Raw genomic sequence first — 23,575 nt, 5'->3', positions numbered from 1 at the left:
TATTTTAACATGTCACGATGGTGAGTGACTTCAATCTAATGTACGTAGAAAAATGTGAATCTTAGAAAATAGACCACTAATGGGTACTTCTTTTGCAGTGATAGATTCCTCTACCTGTATAGCATAGTAGTTGGAAAGAGGAGCTGAGTCTGTAGTGTTAGTGGCGAGTTATAGCTCGAGCCACATTTGCTAACCGCACTTTTGTATCGGGTTTGTGATAGTCGTTCACCGTCAAAAATTCTCAGGCACGCTGCTAGTTAACGCAAATCGATCGTTTTTCGTTTCGTAAATAGACCATGCATATAGTCTATTGGATATGTGTGGAACATCGTATTTCACAAATCTGGTCACCTACACGGAAAGAGAATTAAAGGATATGCATACATGTATGGCTGTTTTCTGTAACAATTGATTTTATGGTAATTTTGAGTAATGCATGATCTTAAGCATGTACATAATTTTTTGAATAAAGGGGTTTCCACCTGCAACAGAAACGGCGCTGTTTGATCCACAATGTTCCAGATTTGGAAAGTTGTCTGGTGGCATGCACATCAATTGATGACATACTGTTCAGAAACAACACTACATGTATAAATGTGATTATGTGTGAGGTGGCATTTTAATCATCTTCCATTATCTGTTTGTTAAGGCTTTTGTTTGATATAGCATAAAATGAGATGGACCCACCTAAGTTTTGTAATATTATGTTATCATACTGTGATGTGTGTGTGTTGCGTTTGCTGTGAATTTTTCTGTCCATTTGACCATTGTGTACTGTGTATTGCATATTGCATGATTAATGCAATACACATTACGCAATGTTCAAATGGACTGCGTGTGTGTGTGTGTGCATGCGTTTGTGCGTACATACGTACGTAGTACATCTACATAGTACACATGTGTATGGTGAGAATAGTGTATATTGGTGTTTGTGTAATGTTAGACTGTAACTGTACACGTATGCAGTAACATTGAGCATGTTTGTATACAAGTAGGCCATTGCTATTGTCACTAGTAAACTACCATTGTCAATTTACTATTAACATGGACCAGTATTAGCACCAAAGAAAGTATATAAATCAACCCTTAAATCTGATAATGTCTTTTACTGTCTGCTTGAAGGAAAGGTTTGAGGTGATTTAGGGTTGGAGGATGCAAAACGCTACTTCCAGTTGAACCCACAGTAGCTACTTCTCTTCATACAAGTATTACCTGGTGGACAGTTTGTTCTTTGCCACAAGAAACTTAACTCTTTGGTGACTAATACGTAGTTGGTAAATGGCAGTTGTTGCCACCAGCTACCAGTTTGGTAGCATAATTTTATGTGTGTGGTTGCTATATGCGTAAACATGAACTATTGGATGTAGCTTAATAGAATACCATGTTGTTGTTACCCAGGGTGATCTACAGGAATCGTTGATAATGTTTACTTCATAATCTTGTTATGTTGGTTGGTCTTTAATCCTTAAATGGCACCCTGGTACTATTACTTCCTGGGTGGCTGTTAAACTGTCTTGGTGTGGGTTTTGTTTTCACACTGATTAAGTTATAAAGTATAGAACGGATCAACAAATGTTAAACAGTTGTTATAGTGAAATGCTGAAATGGAACTCAGTATTCCACTGTAATGATAAGAAGTGATGCATGCGTTGGGCAAAAATGATCTCACATCTCTTTCCATGTCTAACCTTGGATTCAAATTTGCATGCACGATACATACACTATGTTTCCTGTGGCTACTGTAAATAGTACCTAAGAAACGACAAGGAAAGCATCCATTATTTTGAGAGGTTTTAACATATGCTTTTGTACAAGTTAGTAATGCATAGCAGGTTATTTTCAAAGTAGAAAGTTTGTAGAGGAGAAAAGAGTGCATATTTTAAGTCAAGGTGAAAACAAGAGTTCGCAAATATTAAATACTGAGCTACAGTTGTAGGACACATGTTTCCACAACATAATGTTGAATCACGTGAAGGCAACTTTATTTTCAAAGAGAACTGGTCTCGGGAATTTATTTTGGCGTGAAGGAAGAGAGAATTAATTTAGCTGATGTTTAGCATGCACTTAGTCAGGTTTTTTTGCATGTTAGCATACAGCTATGGTCGTTAAACAATTCTTAATTGTTACCATACATCTCAATTGTTTCCAGTGTGTATAAAGTGTTGTTTATATTCTGTGTGTGATTACACTTCATATGTTATATGCTAGTTACCTAACTGTTTTACATATTCTGGTATTGTATTGTATTCTGTTTCAGGTAGTTTTTTGGACATGGTTTTAGCTGCGTAGACAATTTGAAAAGACAATCAATTAATTCCAGTTGAGAAGTGTACCATGCCGAAACCTAAGCCGCTTCATTTGGCAAAGAGCACAGAAGACCTGAACAAGTTAGCATCAGACGTTTCGCATCAGTTGAGGAGCGTTAAGGGGTGAGTGATTCCACATTTTCTGTTTGCACGTATCATTTAAAGGGGAACATGGTGTTTTCAGTATCCTCTATCTATCCTGCTTGCGTGGTTTATTGATGGCTAATGATTTTGTAGTGGTTTCAATTGTCTTAAGTCCTTTTGTGTAGATAGATAAGGATATCTTGGATTATAAGCTGACTAACTGGTTTTCTGTAGAAAACTGTTCAATGGCTTTTATCTGCAATAGTTTGGAACTAGCTATTTTTAGAACGTTTATATATAGTACAAGTTTCCTCCACCATGTATGCTTTAGTACATGCAGTCCTGTTGATATTTACAGGAAATTTTCGAAAGGTCAAAAAAGAGTGTTTGATTGTAAGTTTGAAAGAATATTTTTGAAATAGTTCCTCTTTATACTATGTTGATAATTAACTAGAAGGATTCACGGAGTTAACAATGGTTGTATTCATCATGTAGCTGTAGTAGAATTTGCTGGTTTGATTGTTCAGCATAGATATTGATAAAGACCCATCTGGCTTTCATACCTAGTTACCTCTTCCTCCTTCATAGCTTGTACCATTCTATTTGGTGGACTTTGCATGGCCATAATCCACAGAGTGGCCTGCGGATTAATCCATGAGTAGTTAACTCTAGTTACCTCTTCCTCCTTCATAGCTTGTACCATTCTATTTGGTGGACTTTGCATGGCCATAATCCACAGAGTGGCCTGCGGATTAATCCATGAGTAGTTAACTCTAGTTACCTCTTCCTCCTTCATAGCTTGTACCATTCTATTTGGTGGACTTTGCATGGCCATAATCCACAGAGTGGCCTGCGGATTAATCCATGAGTAGTTAACCCTTCTGGTATCATTTCACTCACTTAGGCTTCAAGACTCGTGGTGTCACTCGTGATATAGCTTCCATTGTGCTCCAGTGGTCCAGTGCCTAGCTATAGCCAGCTATATAACTGATAAAGTAGCACTCGAACTTTATTTATAGCTGTATTTTCTTTGATTGTCATGCATTTCTAAGCTATAGCTAATATAGGTCCTCTAGCTAGCTGTTTCTGATAAATTACGAAAAGAAAATTTTTTGATTTAGATTTTTTGAAAATTTAACCTTTCAAAAATTTATATGATAAATCATGGTTATTAAATGTGATAATTCGATCCTGCTCTCACGTCCTGTATTTGAAGGGTTAGTTTAGAATTCCAAATGGTTGAACTATATTACTTAGAGCTTTGCATTAGTCATGGTATAAAGTTGTTGATGTTATAATTTATCTTTGTGGTAATTGTAAGTTTGAATATCCAATGCAAAGCACACAAATTATACAGGAGTGTCTAGTGTTTTACCAGGGAGTTTTCAAAGGTTTCGAATCAGTTTTAAATTTTTATTTAATTTATTGTATAGAAAGGTACACATTCCCACTGTCGCATACAGTATACAGTAAAGACATATTAGTGTATCCATTATAAATGCAGTGACCATGTCCGATTAAGAAGGGCGTTGGGTTTGTGTTGATAATGACTTCACACTATTCATAAACTTAACGCCAATTATCACAAGAAATCAAATTGTGCTGATGACTTTATATACAGAGTTGCGTGCTTGCCGTTATTGTGGTCATTTATAGGGACCATATTATCGTACAATACTTCTAAGTGTTCCTATTAACGGAAACATTCACAGTGGAACTATGGCATACATAATGTAATTTTGTGAAAGAATGTCTGGCAATTGTCTCATGATAATGTACAATGGCTGTTATAAGGTTCACACAATTGGTATGCAAAATTAATACTACAATTAATTTTACTAGCAAGAGTTCATAATATTTGCATACGAGAACTTTCTACTATGCTGATGCTCTACTTATTTTTGCCCTTATCTATGTACTTGAAATTCTATTTGTCTGAGTACAATAACCTCAAGATTGGGTGCAATAAAGAATCCATTGGTATATATGTAGTTGAGGTAGTCTATAGTTTGAATTTCTGCAGTTTCCCTGACAGTGCACGGGGCCTGTATGGCCAGACCCCCCTATCACAATGAAACCTCTTTTGGTTTTAGACCCCCTTAAAGGTTTCACTGCATTTTTATGTATTTGTTGAGGGAAATAATTGCTGCGTACTGAACAACTCAGCAGTCCACCAATATGGTTATGTAATGAAATTATCAAATATGATTCCTGCCAATTAAATCACGTATGCCGTAGTACATTTTTGGTTTGCAAACACACTGCTATGTTTACTGTGAAATGTTTGTTTTACATGCTTTCGTTGACTATGACGGTAAAGGCAACAAACCCATCTATCAATTTGCCCCCTGTGCTAGGCTCATGACTGTACAATCTGCGGGCACCGTATCCATAGCCTCTATCAACAGCGTATGTGACCTCTACAGACATCAGTGCCCACTCTGTCCAGAACCAGTCATGGTGTGCTTCTTTTCTAGCCCACACGTGATGTCCATTTGACTGACAGTTGCTTCCAAATTTCACAACGCTCGATCAAACTGGGCCTAGGGTCAGCCAGTTAACCTTCATCTAATCCTCGTTGTACATTTCTGTGTAACATTGCACGATGTGGCAAATCTTTTTATATGGTGTGGATGCTTGGCAATGAGATTCACAATTTTATCACTGACCAGGCTAATGTGGTATTTATTTATCAATGGAACTTCTATACTGTTATGTTTTAGTGTAGCCAAAGCAGCTCTGATAACATTCTCATAGTTTTGTTGTGGTCTTTTAGCAGCTATCAAGAACCGGATCTAACACCAGCAAACATGTCATGTCTCCATTTATTACTGTTTAATCTTCCCTCATGTTTACTGCTTAACTTCTTAGTTCTCTTATTTCCATTAGGGCTGGTCACATAGTCCTAACTATGTCTTGTGTGTGCACACTTTGTAACTAGTGTGTACATTATCAGATGATAATTTTGGTTGTCTGAGAAAGGCTTCTCCCTTGTTGCCGGAACTCACATTTGCCTACACCTTTGAGTGTTTGTGTCAAAGGCTACATGTGGTTAAACACAGGGTACATTGTCTTTGTACCATACAATAGTTTCAATAGCTTCCACTTTAGTTGTTTAGTATCACTCTAGGTAAAATTTACAAGCAATGTAGTGTTTTGCACTGTTTACAACATGTTGTGCGATATGGCAAATTTTGTATATCACCTATCACGATTATTGCTCCCTTCTTTTATCACGATACGATAAATTATCACGATATACAAATTATATGAAGTCATGGTAATAAATTGCTAGTATTTGAGTATAAACCATGTAAAGTAGTCCCTAACATGCACTTTCCTCTGCAAGTAAGTCTGTTATAAAGAAAATAATACTGTCTTGAACATCATTTTCTGATGAAATTGCTACACCATCATATATCACGATATAACGATATTGATTTTTTTATCACGATTACAATATAAAAATTAATATATCACGATAATCGATATAATCGATATATTGCACATCACTAGTTTACAACATGTTGTGAATTGTTTTAGGTCTATTGCTATTGCAGACAAGTTGTATGTGAATGCCAAGGATGCTCATTTGAATGGTGATGAGGAGAAGGCTTATGTTTATTACATGCGTTATTACTATGTGCTAAAGAGTATCTGGAAAGATCCTTCATACAAGGCTAAAAAGGTATGTATGTTTGTTGTAATGTGTGTGTGTGTGTGTGCGTGCGTGCGTGGGTGCGTGTGTGCGTGCGTGTGTGTGGCTAGAGCATCAGCCTAGTAATCAAAAGGTTCCATGTTTTATGCACGGTTATGCCAAGTTGCTTGAACAAGAAACTTGACTCACATTGCTCCAGTCTACCCAGCTGTATAATGATGACCTGGTGTGGAAGCAAATGCCCAGCTATCCTTGGAGTTGGGGTCGTTGTTGAACTTTTGTGTTTTGCCATCTCTCTCTCTCTCTCTCTCTCTCTCTCTCTCTCTCTCTCTCTCTCTCTCTCTCTCTCTCTCTCTCTCTCTCTCTCTCTCTCTCTCTCTCTCTCTCTCTCTCTCTCTCTCTCTCTCTCTCTCTCTCTCTCTCTCTCTCTCTCTCTCTCTCTCTCTCTCTCTCCTCTATACTAATCCTTGAGTTCCTCATCCCAGTGCTGGTTTGTTGGGAGGCAATAGCTGTGTTTCGCTAGGCTGCCAGAGGCTTTGCTGCGCTTTTTACTTTTGTGTAGTGCATCTGTGTAAAGAGGGCACTTAAAATATAAACCAACTCATTTTTTCACTGTTGTATGGCAGCTGCTGAACAACAAGGTTCCTACAAGGCTATGTGTATTTACTTTTATTGGGTGTGTCCTTGAAGATAGGCTTCTGCAGTACATGGCTGTTTTGAATATAGTGTACACATCCATACTTTAAACCGTGATGTAATTAGGCCAACGAAATCACCAAAACTTCATGTGACAATGAGATCACATGCATTATACAGTAGCCTCCATCAGCACCTTACCTAATGTACCGTGTAAGAAGTTTCAGTGAAGTTGTTGGAGTCTTCAACTGTTTTAACTTTTGCAGTACTGGTATATATGTTTCAGAGTGTTTCCCAATGTTGGTTGGTTGGTTTGGTGTTACAGTAAAACCTCTTTGTATATAACAGCCACTTTGACACCAGAATAAAGAGATTGTCCATTTTCAGAAATAGAATTGTATTGGCAAATATGTATGGGATTCCAGAAGCTTTGTAGAGAGATAAAAGTACATTGTCCTTTACACAGAGGGTGTTTAAGAGTTCCGCTGTGTTTTTTTTAATAACCTCAGTCTCTGTAATGTTCCTGGTATATAGTTACGTTATGAAGTACTGGGTTACACCTTAGCTGTATTTGGGACCTACTTGACATGGTCACTATAGTGAGGTGGTCTTCATAATGAGGTCATGAAGTACATCTTAGGACCTGCTTGACATAGTCAGTGTATACGTAGTGAGGTGGTCTCTATGATGAGGTTATGAAGTACACCTTAGCTATGTTTTAAAAGTATTGTGACTAAGGAAAAATAGGTAATACGAATAGTTAAGTTAGCACAGTGTGTCTTGCATCTAGGTACGTATCTGTAGCCTTTGAAATACATTCACTTTGTCAATGCCAACACAATTTGTCCTATAGTACTAAATTAGTCCAATAAAAACTGTGTGTATATAGGACAACTGCCACGTGAGGCTTCTTTATGAGGTAATAAAATTCATTGGCAATCATTTATCTGTTTACTTCATTAATTCATTTCAGTTTAATTAATTCCAGTAAAGAGGTTAGCTAATTTCATGAGGATTTTTATATATTTTTTGTTAACATAGTTTATTCATTATTTTATTTTTATTTTTTACAGTAAACAATGTTGTGTTTGAGGTGTTGAGGTTTAGTGTTGGAGTAATGATAGTGTGTGTTGGTGTTGTGTTGGTGTTGTGTTGAGGTATAAGGCTTGGTTAGGTTGTGGTATTACTAGAAGAGAGCTGTGAGTGATCAGTTTAATAAAGAATAGATAGTGTACGCTGGCGTGTGATGTGTAGGTGTGTGTGTGTGCGTGTGTGTTTGTGAGGGAGGGGTAATGTGTGCATGCGCATGTGTGTATTATGTTTATTTCATTTTTGGATTTTCTAAGTGGTGAGCATTAGCAAAGCATTCATGACTGTGGATGACAAGAAATTATATACTGTATAACTAGTATGGGTAGCCTTGAAACCAAATCCATTGCATGTATATGTTGTAGAAATTGTGCAACCATAACAGTCTCCTGTTCTTAGAATCTGCATGGATTTACCAAGTTTTAATTCTTTTATTTGGCACCATCCATTTTAATGTCACGATGGAAGTTCTAAAACTACATGCTATGAACCTCATTTGTGTGTGCAATGTACATTTAAACATGTGCTGCTTTTTTAGTACTTACGTTTTTTTATGTATGTACAATTGTACATGCAGGTACGTGCATTACTGTTTTGCTGATGTCATGGCCTTTAAAATATAGTCATGCATGCATGCCAACCTTAATAATTGCCCCTTACTAGCATTGACACCTTTGTGACAGTCGCCACAAATATGTATGCAAAAAGCAAAGATCAAGTATGGTTATATTGTCTTTACCTTTGTTCTGTTATCCAGACAGTTTCTATGGTTACTGTAGACCATTCGTTAGCACAACACTCCTGTTTTGGACTCAAGTATGTCCTAGCATATGCCTATTATAACGTCTGGCAGTACTCCAGCCTGTAGCTTGTATCAGACAATTGGTTGTTTGTTAGTCTAAATTCTTTCAACTACATTGTATGCTAACAGTGGTAATATTTATATACACATTGTAATGAATGTAAATACTATTAATTTCATGGTTCCAATTAGAATATAGTCTAACTAGTGGAGCATGGATTATAGTGGCTCACTTGGGGAGTTGGTTCCCTGGCTTCTGTGTGTTGATGTGTTTAAGGTCAAAATGACAACAAGACAGTCAATAAACTACTTCAAAGCTACATACACACTGCATGCAGTAGACTGATCTAGTTCCTTATAGTTCCGGTGAGACTGTTTTTGCCAGTAATAGTAATGCGTTTGTTTAGGTGATATACCTAAGTAGACAGAAATAACTTGGTTTGGTCTTTTGCAATGTATATATTGTCAGTATAGAGCAGGGATTTTTCTAGGGGGGGGGGGGGGCAGAGAGGGCATTTTTGCCCCCCCCCCCCCCCCCCCCCCCCCCCCCTGAAAATGATTTTTTCCCCTGAACTCTGCATCAATCAGCCCAATGATGAAACAATGATAAATTGATTTGAAATCATAAAATTTAGTCAATAGCTAGCTAGCTACAATAAAACAAATTTAGCTTAATTTAAGTTCTGCCCCCCCTCAATTTCTGAAAAACTCAGATTGCCCCCCCTGAATTTATTTTCTAGAAAAATCCCTGATAGAGGCTAACTTTACTCTTAGTTGAACCCTGGACACTAGATAGACTACATTACAACAAGATTGAGAATGTTCTGGTTTATGTATGGTGTAAAAGTCTGACTTCATGGCGTACCATTATTAATTCAAGATGGGTTAGAAACAACATTACAAAGTGTGCAGTGACTTCCGCTTGGAAGGTTCCAGAGCTCAGCTTGCCACTTGTTCTTTTCACCCAGAAATCCACAATGACCAACCAAATAAAAAATGGTCTAACTTTATCAATTATGCTTGTGTATGTATGTAAACTACTTGCTGTTATGTACCGATGGCTGACCATGTTGCATGCTATTCTGTCAATTTGATGGATCATTTAAGAGACATTATATCAAGTACTGGGTTATTTTTTGCAGTAAGATAAGCCCGGTCACTATGGTCAGCCAATATGAGCATTCCAATGTATAGAGTGACCTGACTTATGTATGTAGCCTCCATCGTGACTCTGTCAAAAAAAATTTGCCACAAACATGGAGGGCTTCACTTTTACAACATATCCCTTCAAACTTTTCCACAATTCTTTACGTGATTTTCCCCATTATACAATATTGTATCCTTGATGCCTCTATGTACAAAGTCCAGTCTCAACTGTCAGTGATTTCATCTTGTTTTCTGTAGACCACCTTTGACCGCCAGATAGGGCCAGGCAAGCCTGGCAAAGCCATTGAAGCTGCAGAAAAGTTACTGGATAGTCTTGAAACAAGGTAAGCCATTTCTTCCTAATGGAAAATTCCCGCCAAGTGCCAAGTCACTGCCATTTGGCAGGAATTGAGCTATGAAGCCATTTAAGTACATTGTGGCTGTCAAGGGTAGCCTGTAAATTGTGTGTTGCCATGGTTAATAAATTGATAAACTTTTTATGTAATAAATTTGTATGTGTAACATGATAACCTTCAGTTACTGTTGGTTGAATTTTTCTGGATTGTTTGTTTTGTAGCGTACATAGTGCAAGTTGCCAATTATACCAGGTGCCATTTATTTTAAGACTACAGAGTATACAGAGGTTTTTATGAATGGCTGTAACTTCTGCATACTTTAACGCACAAGAGTTAAACGGATTCGCCACGTCATGCTCAGTAAAGTGGCGGTTGTACCAACCATTTTGAAGTTACAAATGAGTGGCGTATTGCAAAGGGGAAGGGTCCAGAGGTACTCAGGGCATGGACATGGAGATTGATTCTATAATGGGTCCCCTCGTAACAAAAGTAAGCGATTCAGGTAACACAGGGCTGAAACTAACAATACAGCAACACGTGTGTTTTGCAAAATATATATATATTTCAGGAGCCAGCTTTTGTTACTTAGTAATTAATACTTCTGTGAAACAAGAGTTATCCAAGGACTGTACATTTTATAAAAATCGTACAAAAAGTTAATGAGGCACCAGGGAGTTGCACTCAAATTTGCATGGTCTGCCAATAATGTGTCAATCTCTTAAGGCTAGGACGCTGATAAAAGCTACCTCATGCCGATAATTGGGACTCAACAAGCTCTGTGGATTCGCTCATAACACAACACACAATCATGTGAGAATTAAATTTGGTGCAATAAGAGACAAAAGATAGTCATTAATTCAAACCAAAACTTCACAAATCATTACAGCAAGGAATTACAATTGGTTGATGGAAGTGTGTGTATAGTGTGTGTCTTGCATGTGTGTGGTGAGATGGTAGCATTATTCCAATAGGTAGGTCTTTGGCCTTTTATTTGAAAAGTTCCGTGTTCAATGCTCTGTTGGTGCTGCTGCTGTAATTGCTTGCTTGAGCAAGAAATGTTTTCTTGTACCAATTCAGCTACCCAGCTACATTAATGGAATAGTTAAACGACGGTGAGTTAGCATATGTTGAGCAATGGTAGTATATAAATACTGGGACCTACTTCAAATCTTACTAACAGGAGAGACATGATTACAGGACTGGTGCTATTCCCTGAGGTTTCATCTGCAGCACAGCTCTGTAATGTACAGGCCTCCCAGTTAAAAGGCTGGCATACGTACAGTATTATGTAGTATGGATGTGTGCTGTACACGTGGAAACATATTCATTCACACTACAGTAAATTCACACATGATGAATTCCTTTACACTTTACACACAAAGGTACAGGACACTTCATAGTAATCACCATGTAATAAGGTCTCTCCCAAGACTCAACAGGAGTAAAAATATAACTCTACATTTTCTGCTTTGCTGCAGCACTTAATACGCCAAAAATTCTTGGTCTGTTATAGAAAGGTTCCAGTATGGATCAAACAGGTCAAAGTTTGTTATCATTAGTCTAATTAGTGTATGTTTTAAAATCCCCAAAATTAAAGACACAATCTCAGTCATGTCTATTTGGGGGATATATCACTGTGTAATTATTCAACAATTTTCTGTAGTCACTACAATGGTAGGAACACACTCAGTGTGTGACCTAGCTTCATTTCCTTGCTTTGATTTGATCAGCTGATTATCAGCCAAGAAGACATATTATTCTTGGTAACTGTTTGCTTAACCTTAGTAATTGTCCTTGTATGAATTTGGTTACTAAAATCAATGATTTGACTAGTGTGAGATTTTCAGACTCTTGCTTAGCAATGAAAACACCAAGGTACATCCACATCACCTAGGATACTTGACTTTATATAGTTATTCAACCACTTTGCTATGTGTTTGTGACTGATAGTATTATTCATATTATTCTTATGTTCAAGATGTTGTTGATTGCTATGGTTGAGTGGCTCTGAGGTTTTGTGAAGCCATTAAAATTTTGCATTTTCTTTCAAACCACAGGGACCACTACCCTTGTACTTTTTTGTAATATTGTACATGAAATTTCTTTGGTTGATTTTTACTGTTCATTCAAGCTTTACTGTAACATGTAGTGTACATTTGAAGTGTAATTGATGTTAATGTTAGTAGTGAAAACTTGTGTTTTGTGTTGTCTGCGTGTGAGTGCGCAGTGGTCAAAGTGGTTAGAACAATGGCATGGTAACTGAGGGTCCCCTTCACATGGTTCTTGATGTTCCCACGCCAGTATCCATGTGGTATGTACGTACGTATGATGCCCTCCTGTGGGCACTAGCCCTGTCCTTAGGACAGTCAACATCCTAGTACCTGTTTATGGCCCAATTTTACTTTGTAGACAATGGAAACGATTTGTTGTACGTGTGTTACAAGCAGAAAGAGTATAAGATGTATAAAATAAGGTAAACTGTCCAGTAAGCAAAATGAAGTTCTGCTCTGTTCTTGGAAGGCAGAAAGCTCGATGGTTTCTATCCTTTTTGATCCCATCTTTGTATATGCTTGACTGTTCACAGATTTCTTCTTTGAAGATACATGACGTTTATTGTAATGAAAGAAGAAACTCTTCTACCTGAGGAAGCGCATACCTGTATAAGGGAAGAGAAAATTTAAAACATTGGTGGGATTATATAATTCATTGGAAAGAGAATATATTGTTACGTATTCATTGCCTCTTTTGTGGTGTGTGTGTTTTTATTCTGTATGTTTTGATACAGCCAGTGGTTTTGTGATAAATATCAATCATTGCTTTCCCACTATACCATACCCAGCCAGGCACCATGTATAATAAAATATAGACTTATGGCAGCACATTATGAAATTCAAAGTTTTGAATACACAGTGTAAATGTAATCATGATGAACAGCTTAAATACTTATAAATTTTTGGTGGCTGTATAATCTCAGGGTATAAGATTTTAGCTATCAGTAGTATGTACTTCTACATGAAATTTCACATACAAATACGCAGTAACTGACTTGGTGAATACCTACCTACGAGTGTACTTGATGCAGCCAAGCTCGTATCGATTTACGTATAGTTGGTGGATGCAGTGGGCAGAGAATTTAGCCATTGTAGGGTTCACATCCTAACATCACTACGTGGAACAAATGTTTTTTATCTGTAACCAAAAGACATTCTAACTTGTGTCTTGTGGGTGGCTGAAGCTGTTTGCAAACATACTATATGAGATAAAGTGTTTTCTCTTTCATTTATGTTTGCATATATGTAGCTGCACATAGCATGATTGTCAGTGATTGTATGGTATTGATGTTTCTTTGACATATTACCCTAGTGGGTTTATAGGTATGCTGCATGTTGTACTTGTTTGGGTTGGCTATATGGTAGCTTAATATTTATAGTAGTGCATGGGTGTACTATGCCATGGAGTGGTGTGCGTACGTGCGTGGGTATGTGATGCATGGCAAACATCAGATGTGCATGTGCCTGAAACAGTGTATTTATGATGCAACACTGAATAGAAGTATTTCACTTGTCTAATTGTGTGGGTGGCCAGTAACCCTCTTTTTTTCTTTCATCATTTAACACAACTGTTAACCAAATGTGTTGTTGTAAAACAAACTTTAACCATCTATGAAATGAGAGAACAAACTATCTACAATGTTTACCATTCGATATGGCACAAAACTAAACCACCTGATTCCCTAACATACACATTAGGGTGCCATTTAATTATCTGAACATGTGATTTCTGCTTTTTCTGTTTGTAAGCTGCCAAGAAGTTTGGGCCTAGTTTTGTTGTAACTATATCTTGAGAGATGAAATTGTCTGTTTGTGATCAAATTCTACATCCTTATTTAATACTATATCAAGGAAATATTTGTTATTGATCCTTATTTCAATGAATTTGCTAAGAGAGGTTTCAAGGTAATTATGTACATATCCATTATGTTATGGAATTTTACTGGGTTTATGCATGCTGACGTGCAACTGATTTCTGTTAATTTGATGAAATAGTCTTTAGTAGACTACCTTTCACATGTCCTTGTGAAGTAATTTGTGTTCTTGGAATGACACTCATGCACTCTTTAGAGTTTTATTTTGTTACCTGATCTGTTCCTTAATTTAAACACATTACACTGCTCAGTATTAGAAAGTTTTCTGTAATGGTTGTATATCCTGTGTACACTTGATGTTGGTGTGGGTGTTATTGAATGTTGTGTCATATTTTAGGTACCAAACTGCTGCTGGTAACAAGGCTGAGAAGGATGATACTGATACAAGTGATTAATTGTGTGTGTAGTGTAGTGTGTGCGTGCGTGCGCGCGTGTATGTGTGTGTGCGCGTGCGTGCGTGCGTGTGTGTAATATCAAGGGGCACCTGGTATTAACTATTAACTGAGGAAGCAAATGCTAACTATCCATGTCTCACACAGCGGATGAAGGTCCAGGTGGGACTTAGGGTGCCTACACCTTCACCTGTGGGTTACTAATCCTGCCCCAGAAGGATTTGCCTGCGCTGACTCCTAGCACCTGAATAGCACACAGGTGTCCCAGTGCTGGTTCACTGGGTAGGCATGACCGTGCTAGCATGGCAGCTGAAGGTTTTGCTTTTGTGTGTATGTAGTATGTGTGCGTGTCTGTGTGTGTGTGTGTGTGTGTAGTGTTGTGTGTGTAGTGTTGTGTGTGTAGCGTGTGTGTAGTGTAGTGTGTGTGTGTGTTTGTAGTGTGTGTGTGTGTGTGTTTGTAGTGTGTGTGTGTGTGTTTGTAGTGTGTGTGTGTGTGTTTGTAGTGTGTGTGTGTGTGTTTGTAGTGTGTGTGTGTGTGTTTGTAGTGTGTGTGTGTGTGTTTGTAGTGTGTGTGTGTGTTTGTGTGTGTGTTGTGTGTGTGTGTGTGTGTGTGTGTGTGTGTGTGTGTGTGTGTGTGTGTGTGTGTGTGTGTGTGTGTGTGTGTGTGTGTGTGTGTGTGTGTGTGTGTGTGTGTGTGTGTGTGTGTGTGTGTGTGTGTGTGTGTGTAGGGATGGGAATTCAGTAATCGTGATTATTTTGCTGACAATAATCGACATTGTCTAATTTTCATCAACTAGTGATAATCGAAATTGGCAATTATCGTGTAATAATCATGATAGTCGAGGAATTTAAAAGAGTGATCATTCATCATCTTGAATATTTGTGAATATTTTAGTGTTTTTTGTTATAGCGGTAAAGTGGACATTAATCGTGATAATCGTGATAATGGCTCATGACAATAATCATATGGCAGAATTGTCAATATCGCCCATCCCTAATGTGTGATGTGTGTATCATTTGGTTGCATTTCCTTAACAGCCGTTACATTTCACATCAAAGTTTTCAGTGTGCCTTATCCTACATATAATTTATTTTTGCTGATGTCACTTTGTAGACGTGAATAGTAGCCCACATCATTATTGTGTATTGGGGGCTACCACAGTTTAACTTACAAAGCTCTGTTCAAAGAAATTGGTAATGAGTTTTGTCTTATCTGTTTGCTGTCATAAAGGTTATTACGATAACTTCTATAATTGAATGCCTTTCTTCACCCTATGTGTAACATTTCCTCAAATAGTTGCCCTAGGCCATTAATTTTGTAGGAGTTTGCTGTTAATATTTTAATAGGGGTGATGTACAGTATGAATAACTCACAATTATCCCATCCAAAGAGGTATTCAACTCAATCGTTTGTACTATTGTTCTTGGACTCTCTGTTTGTCTTCATAGCACTAGAAACTCTGGTTTGCTCCTAGCAACTCTCTTTGCTACTCAGCAACCCCCCAATACGAAAGACTCTACTAGCTATCACATACACAGTTCACTTAGACACTTCAATTATTTAGATATCTAAATAAGTAAGCTTGAAGGATTCAGGATTTATGGGTACTATTCAATAATGGTGCACACAGATTTTGCTGATTATCTGATTGGCCGATTTATGAGTTTGCGTCATAGCCAACACTGACAACCAATCCAGTGTTAATATTCATTCAATATTATTTCTACCAATCTACTATATAAAGCTGAAATGCTGTCTGTCTGCCCGTGGTCCAGCTAGGTCCCAGACAGTAGCCCCCAGATTTGCTGCATACTAATCGCCATCCAGCTGGCACCAATGAGTTTATTAATAGAAATTTCTAGCATGTTCCGTTTGTTGTGCAGCGATGATGAATTGTTGTGCAGGTTCATAAACAGGTCAGCTACTTCACACTACATGGAATGGCGACTGCAGCCCTAGTCTGCCGTACACCATCGATTTACATTATAATACTCACCCTTTGGTGGTAGTTACATCGTGATTTCTACTGCTACAGCGTCACTATGGAATAGAGGTCTTTCACATTTTCTGACACGTGCCATGCCCACATTTCGTCAGTAATTAGCTTCGAACTCTACAAGCCTACTCTCTACCCCCAAATAGTGTATATGGTGGAATTCATGCTGATACTTTAGAAACTAACCTTTCAATTCAGTAAGTTTAGTGAGGAGGCCAAAACACAACTGAATTACAATAATTTCGATAATGTGAATTTACGGAAATACGATTACATGATATCACGTTGTTATGCCAATGTCAGACGCGTGTGACATAAATTGTTTTTAATCAGCGTGCAGTTGTTTTTATTTAAGACAAAGAGACATTTAGTTGAACTTCATGCATCTAGCAAAGGAAATGAATGAGGACTCAGAGACAAAATCTGGATAGACTCCAGGAGGAAAGACAGTGAAATACCTCTTCCAGGTGTTGAACTATTCTAAACAATGCTCTGTGATGCAAAGTGAGTAATTTCTGTGCTTCTAGTAGGTGTAGAAGAGCAACAATGAGGCATCTCTGCCTGTAGTGATGTCCATTTTAAAACATCCATGCTACACTGCTACACTGTAAACAACACAAACTCATGTAGAGGCTTGATATCTTTTACCTTCTCTCCTTCCCTGGAATATTAACTTTTGAGAAGAGTAAGAACAATAGGCCAGAAGTGGAGGTGATAGGAACGCAGCTTTGAGTGAGCCGGAACCAATGAACTTAGACAATTGACAAGTCCCTACCTACTGGAAGTGACTGATATAGAGGCTTGGAGTGAGGGGGACTGGAACTGCATATGCTAGAACTTATAAACTCCTGAGAGAATTACAGCTGGCAGGATGGAATTTCAAAGCCAATAGTTCACACATAGATGTAGCTGAATAAGAGCTCTGGAGAAGGGCAAGAACAGTGCAGTGTAGAACTGAAGGAGATGGGAACACATCTTTGAGTGAGCAAGAATCCAATGTAACTTTGAATATTGTCAAGTAGCTACTTGGAGTGATAGAGGCTAGGTACAAGCTAGGAGAACTGGAACTGACTACATATATGCTAGAACTTAAACTCTACAAAATCAATAGTTTGCACATGGATGCATCAGATGAATAACAGTGGAAAACAACAGATATTTGTAGGCCCGCTCTTAGTCTAGCTTTAATGCCCTGAATCACAGTCATGATCAGCTGACAATTTTAATTCAACTTCACTGTGTATTCAACTGATTAATCATATGGATGCACTCCATATGTACACTTGCAATTTGTTTACAAATGCATGTGCGTATGTTAAAAGCGTACAAATAATAATATGCTGCATCAATTAGTACTACAGTTGGCGAGCTAAATGGGGTTACAAACATGGACACTAGTATGTTATACATGTTCTTTTGGTTTGTAAAATTAATCTGTTGCTACCCTGCAGTAAAATCATCTATACCAAATCACCGATGTTTCTAAATTTTGGCCAATAAACTGATTTCCAAAAAAACCAATTATTTAACTACACAACACCAACTGTTAATTTCATTACACGTGCAAGTATCTTTCTAAGATTTAAGAAAATACAGCAGTACTACATACGTACATATAGATATAATTGAAGAAATACAGTGTGATAAGCATTCCTCAGATTATAAAATCATCATTTAGTGTATATAATGTGTATGATACAGTACTGCTCAGCAATGCATGCCGTACATGACTCACACAATTTTTGTTTAGTTGTATTGCATATGTACACTACATAACAGTAACAATTGGCATGCCTGGTGGAGCAAGTAACTTGAAAACTACTTGGTGTTTATAGAATAAATACAAGTCGTTTTTGTAGGTATTTGCCAAAGGTGACTGTCTTAAATGTATACATATTCAAGGTGGCGAAGTAATTTTGTCCTCTACAGAAAAGTTCCAGTTTTTATGGTCCTACTAGAGACAATGATATGATAGAAGCTCCTTGTTGGTCCTCATTATTGTGGCCATATACATCAACATATACTATTTATCTATATTTCAATTCCATAGTGTAGGCTATATTCAGTAGGTTAATAGGTCCAAGATTATTACTACAGAAGGACATCACTTTTCTTAAATATTAAGCCAGTGATATGTATGTTTTGTGTTTTGTCAGAACAGTTGCTACAACAGGTCTCACAGGTAGGGTCGTGTGGGAAAACATATATATTATATATATATAAGGGAAATCCTGCTCTCTTTCAAGAAAACGGAGTGTGTTCAAACGATAATGCAAATATAGTATTACACTGAATTATGTGTTGGGACAGCTTGTGTTGCAGTACAAAGCTCTTGTTACAAGTATTGAAGCCTTAATGCCTTCTTCCTTTCTTGGTGATCCTTTCACAAGGAGTAACAGAATTTTGTAGATTGGTCTCTTATCGGTCAGTTTAAAGCAAAAGGCCACAAAGAAAGATTAATAACTTTTAAATCTTTTCAAGGGAGTATAACATGTTCAAACAGTAATTCAATATATTACAGCTTGCGTGTGCAGTATCTCTATAGTGACAATTAGGTGTACTAGTTCACACTGTCAAATTGTCTGACATTGTAGTAGGCATTGCGGGAAGTCACCCATTAATATACAATTACTGTACGTAGGAAGCACTTTGTGTTTTCATTTTAATCGGCCAAGCAAACTGACGCTGCTTGAAAATTACTTATGTACAGCTTACTTCCTTAATTCTGAGAAGTATCTGTTACAATATCAGTTCTTCAGTTTCACATGCAATGCTAAAAAGATATTGTGGATGTGTCTGTAGTTGAAACTGTAAATATGAATTCGTTGATGTGCTCGGCGTGACACAACCAAGGACAAGTAATACCAAGTAGTACTTTGCAGTACCTACACACCATTTCTGTTGTTGTAAGTAACATAACAATATATGAGGTATTCAGAAGTTTGGGACCTCACCCAACTTTGTTTACTGGTATGTAGTTTGTTAGGAGTGTCAGGCGTCAAATGTTAGCTGGATTAGAAGCTGTTCAATTTCATATTCAGTGTCATGTTTGTCTTCCACCATTGAATCAACAATGACATCATATTATTATTATTATTATCTCATATATAAATTTGCTAGTGTGCAAATGAGGTAATGAATGATGGTGTTGTAGTAGTACCCCTGTAGTAGTAATTTAGCCTTTAAGGGTTGTGCTTAAAGAGCACACTACAAACATGCTTTTATAGGACAAAAGTACTGTGTCGTTTTAAGTAGGCAAGAATCGCATCATAACAACACTTGTTAACGTGTTAGACACAAACAGCACACATTCTTTATTTTTAGAGAGTAAGAAGCAGCGCATGGATCCATCCAGTAGCACAAAGAATGGTGAAGATGATGAGTGCAGTGACAGTTCACTGCCTGAGATACCTGATGCTCCTTCAACCCCAGTGGAGCAGAGAAAGTTTGCAGCAGAGCAAATCTTCCAAAATAATTCGGTGAGAATAATAGAACAATAATACAATAATACAAAAGGCAACATTCGTATGGTATCCTATCATTAGCAGATCTAAATTTGGGGACCATGGATAAACTAAATTTGTGACTTCATGTACAAGTCTTTTGACTAACTTTCATTAGCTATTCCAGTACATTTTTATAATTTTATTTGCTACTGAGGGCACAATTATTAGCTTCTCATCCTCCAATACTGAAAATAGCAATTCTGGCAGGTGGACTTAATTTTTAAAATTAGATAGATAGCTGAATTAGATAGCTCACGTGACTCAGCTTTCTGCTAGTTAGTAACTAACTTTAAATGTTGTTTATAGCTGTTTCAACTTCTAATGGTATAAAAGTCATTGGTGTGGTGAGGAAGACAGTCATGAAGACGGTCATGTGGGCGGGGATGAGAAACTAATAATTAAGTTTATGTGGTCTTACTCAAATTCTGCAGTTTTGTTATGCACTGTCCTGTGTTGAATATACTGTTAATGATAATGAGACATTCACTCATAATTCACACTGTGTTTATAGGATCAAAAACTTGTGCCATCTACCGGCAACAATAAAGTTAACAATGGTATGTGTGATGTTACCAATTAAATGTTGTGCTGTATGTGCACATGTGGGTTAACATTTATTTGATGTCTTCCTGCTTTCTCTATTTGACTAGCTGGGTGGTTTGGCAACCAAACTCTACTTGACTTTTCAAAATCCAAAACAGGTAATTTTTAATAGCATTTCTGCAGCAATGCTGTTGTGTGTTTGTATGTATGTGTGTGTGTGTGTATGTATGTATGTATGTATGTATGTATGTATGTATGTATGTATGTATGTATGTATGTATGTATGTATGTATGTGTGTATGTATGTATGTATGTATGTATGTATGCACAGTTATATAATAATTGTGTCCTGTGTTGTTATTAAAAAGGAAAGAAGGTGTCAGATTACTGTAATATAATGGTATCTGATATTTTAGAGTTAATCAAGAATACTTTAAACTCTTCTTCCCAACAGAGCTAGTACTACACAGTGTACCTATATGACTGCTATTTTATGTACACTATAACCACTTCAGAAACTGTCTGTGTAGATTGTGCACAAACTATAGTATGTTCACGTTGAGCTGAATCCTCAAAACATTTAATTACTCATGGATGCAATTACACACGATCTTGAAATTTGGCTCATTTGTAGTACTGCTTGACCAAAGATTTCAAAATCTTTTTGTTCAAATGTTTGACATAATATTTACGGACAATCAAAATTTTCACAATACATTTCCTATGGGGAAGCCATATAAGTACAGTGTCCATTGCAGTCCTTTCCCGAACTTGTAATAGTGCCAAACCGTACGTTTCTGTTGTTGACACCTTTGCTGTTACCAATAATCATCTGGTTGGCTGAAATGTTAACTCTGTTGAGAAAAAATCCACTTTTAATTTTATCTGTTTTTCAGGATTCAGCTCAACGTGAACATACTATACACGTACTTGTAAGAATTGTAGCCACAATATGTCGATATATCATGATACACGATATATCAATACGGTTTGACTTTGTATCGATACAGCGATATTGTCTTAAAGCAATACGATACGCTATATATCGATATATTGTTGCTTCTCTAATATGTAATCATCCCACTATTAACCTTACTGAACTACTTGTGAAATCACTTTTATAAGGATAAGCAAGGTTTTGCAAGGAAAAACTGCTAGTAAGGAATCTGAAGTTTAACCTTAAATTTCTGTATTGGGGCATTAGCTCAAACTGTAGGCACTAACTATAAACCTGAAGATTGTATAGACCTCAACCATTACTATCTAGTTAGCACTTCTGCTCAATTTGCAACAATAAATACAAAATAATGTACATGTGTATTATAAAGCGTACCCATAAACCATTCAAAGGATACGTGTTACAAATGCAAAGTTTGCTGTTTTGTACTGCATCAGGATAAGTCAGAGCTTCACGAGGCTATGTGGGGTCTAGAGACCTCATTTTCAACCACATTTTCTCTATTCAACTTGTCAAAGTTTTAAAATATCTGCAATGCATATTTGTAAAAGACTATGGGAACATGACTACCCTACCAATGTACACATGTACACAGTTTAGTAGACTGTGAAGTGATTTCATTAGCTCTTACTGGTATTGTGGAAGGGAATTATTATGTTACGCCAGTGTGGGGATAGAAGTAATGCAAAGTGTGCCTGTGTCATGGTACAACTAAATTAAACTCCAGTAAACACATTGATTTACATGGTCTGGGCAGTTCGTAAGTTTCAGGACAGAAGTCAGATAAACGGCCGCCATGTATTGCCGAGCAATTATTGGTAAATAATAATAATAAGCCTCACCATTAGAAGAAAGTCTTTGTTATTGACACCTTGGCATCAGGTTCATATTATTTATTCACATTAATTGATGGGTGTGAATACTCCATTGTAATACCATGGAGCCTCCGCGACACTAAGCAACACATCTGTTATTTTGGTCTGCTCATAAACAAGATTGGGTGAGGTTGTTTGTCACATTTGTTAGTGTTCTTCTCAAATACTGAATATTAACAGCAACATTAAATCATTTTCTAAAATACAATGTTCAGCTCATAGGAAGCTTTTATTGACATCTGTTTGTCAGTTATGGTGTAAGGATCATTAAAAGATGACCTGTGCCCTCTAATTAAACCCGTCTGTGTACCCATTTATTGGATGTTTGTAAGCGTTCTAATAGTTCATTAGTCACACCATGTAGAGATTTAAATACCACTTACTTACACATATATTCTGTACGTTTATGGTGAGAAACTTTAGTAGATAGAAGGCTTTGACAAATTCATTAAATGAATTTATTTAAGAAAAATTTTAGTGGATTTGTTATCATACAGAATATGTATATTGGTTTACATTGGAAAGATTGAATGCTTAAACACTACCAATTAATTTATTAAATTTGTTTACCTTTCTTACTGCCAAACTCTCCTCCTGTACAATATTCTTGGCCTGAAACAGGCATACACATAATTCTAAAGTACAACAGAATTAGCACCTTAATTGGGTCATTGCAGTATATAGAACCAAAACTCCATTTGTTATTGATAACACAAATATTATGCTTAGCTTTATGATCTTAGTACGAAGTGTTGTTGCATGTGATCCACAGAACTAATGCCACTCTTGGTTCTGTCCATACAGTTGAACATTTTAATATGCACTTGGTATAATCAAGAGTTCATAAACTGTTGGCAGAATGTACCTGACGGTCTTCTCAGCTTAATATATTAGTTCACAGAGTTGTGCCAACCTAGGGAGGCACATTACAAGAAAACTTACATGTCATGTACTGGTATAGTTACCAGTGTGACCAAGTCTGTTGGAATTGGTCTTATTGCCCAATACAACGGAATTGTTATTTTTTTACCGCAGACGTATAGCTACATGAATGCAGTATTAAACTTCACTGTCAAAATCAACCGCAGTTAAGTGGTCTGCTTTTGTTGCCTGCCTTTTCCAAGCCCTGTGCTGAGCCATACAATTGGTCTTGAAACTCTGGCAAGCCAAGAGATGGCTGAATCTGGCTGTACAACTTCATGTCATTGAATAAGACCTGTACTGTAAATTTCTTCTTATATTAGTTCGTTTTGAGCCCTTAAAAACCCCAAAGTTTGGGCTAATCCTTCTCTACAGGGGAGG

General features: G+C 37.1%; 1 protein-coding gene across 1 annotated transcript in view; it reads left to right on the top strand.

The window, feature by feature from the left end:
* Window positions 1–23,575, top strand: part of LOC136237983 (uncharacterized) — a 39,182-nt gene that overhangs the window by 884 nt on the left and 14,723 nt on the right. Inside the window, exons 2-8 of the mRNA XM_066028275.1 lie at window positions 2,258–2,429; window positions 5,934–6,078; window positions 9,980–10,065; window positions 14,340–14,389; window positions 19,716–19,870; window positions 20,409–20,454; window positions 20,548–20,598. Of these exons, the coding sequence (XP_065884347.1) occupies window positions 2,335–2,429; window positions 5,934–6,078; window positions 9,980–10,065; window positions 14,340–14,389; window positions 19,716–19,870; window positions 20,409–20,454; window positions 20,548–20,598 (628 nt within the window). The 5' untranslated portion in view covers window positions 2,258–2,334. The remainder of the gene's footprint in view (window positions 1–2,257; window positions 2,430–5,933; window positions 6,079–9,979; window positions 10,066–14,339; window positions 14,390–19,715; window positions 19,871–20,408; window positions 20,455–20,547; window positions 20,599–23,575) is intronic.

This window comes from Dysidea avara, chromosome 11, assembly GCF_963678975.1.
Source record: "Dysidea avara chromosome 11, odDysAvar1.4, whole genome shotgun sequence".
NCBI lineage: Eukaryota > Metazoa > Porifera > Demospongiae > Dictyoceratida > Dysideidae > Dysidea > Dysidea avara.
Note: the sequence above shows the minus strand (reverse complement) of the source record. Positions and strands in the feature narration are given on the sequence as shown.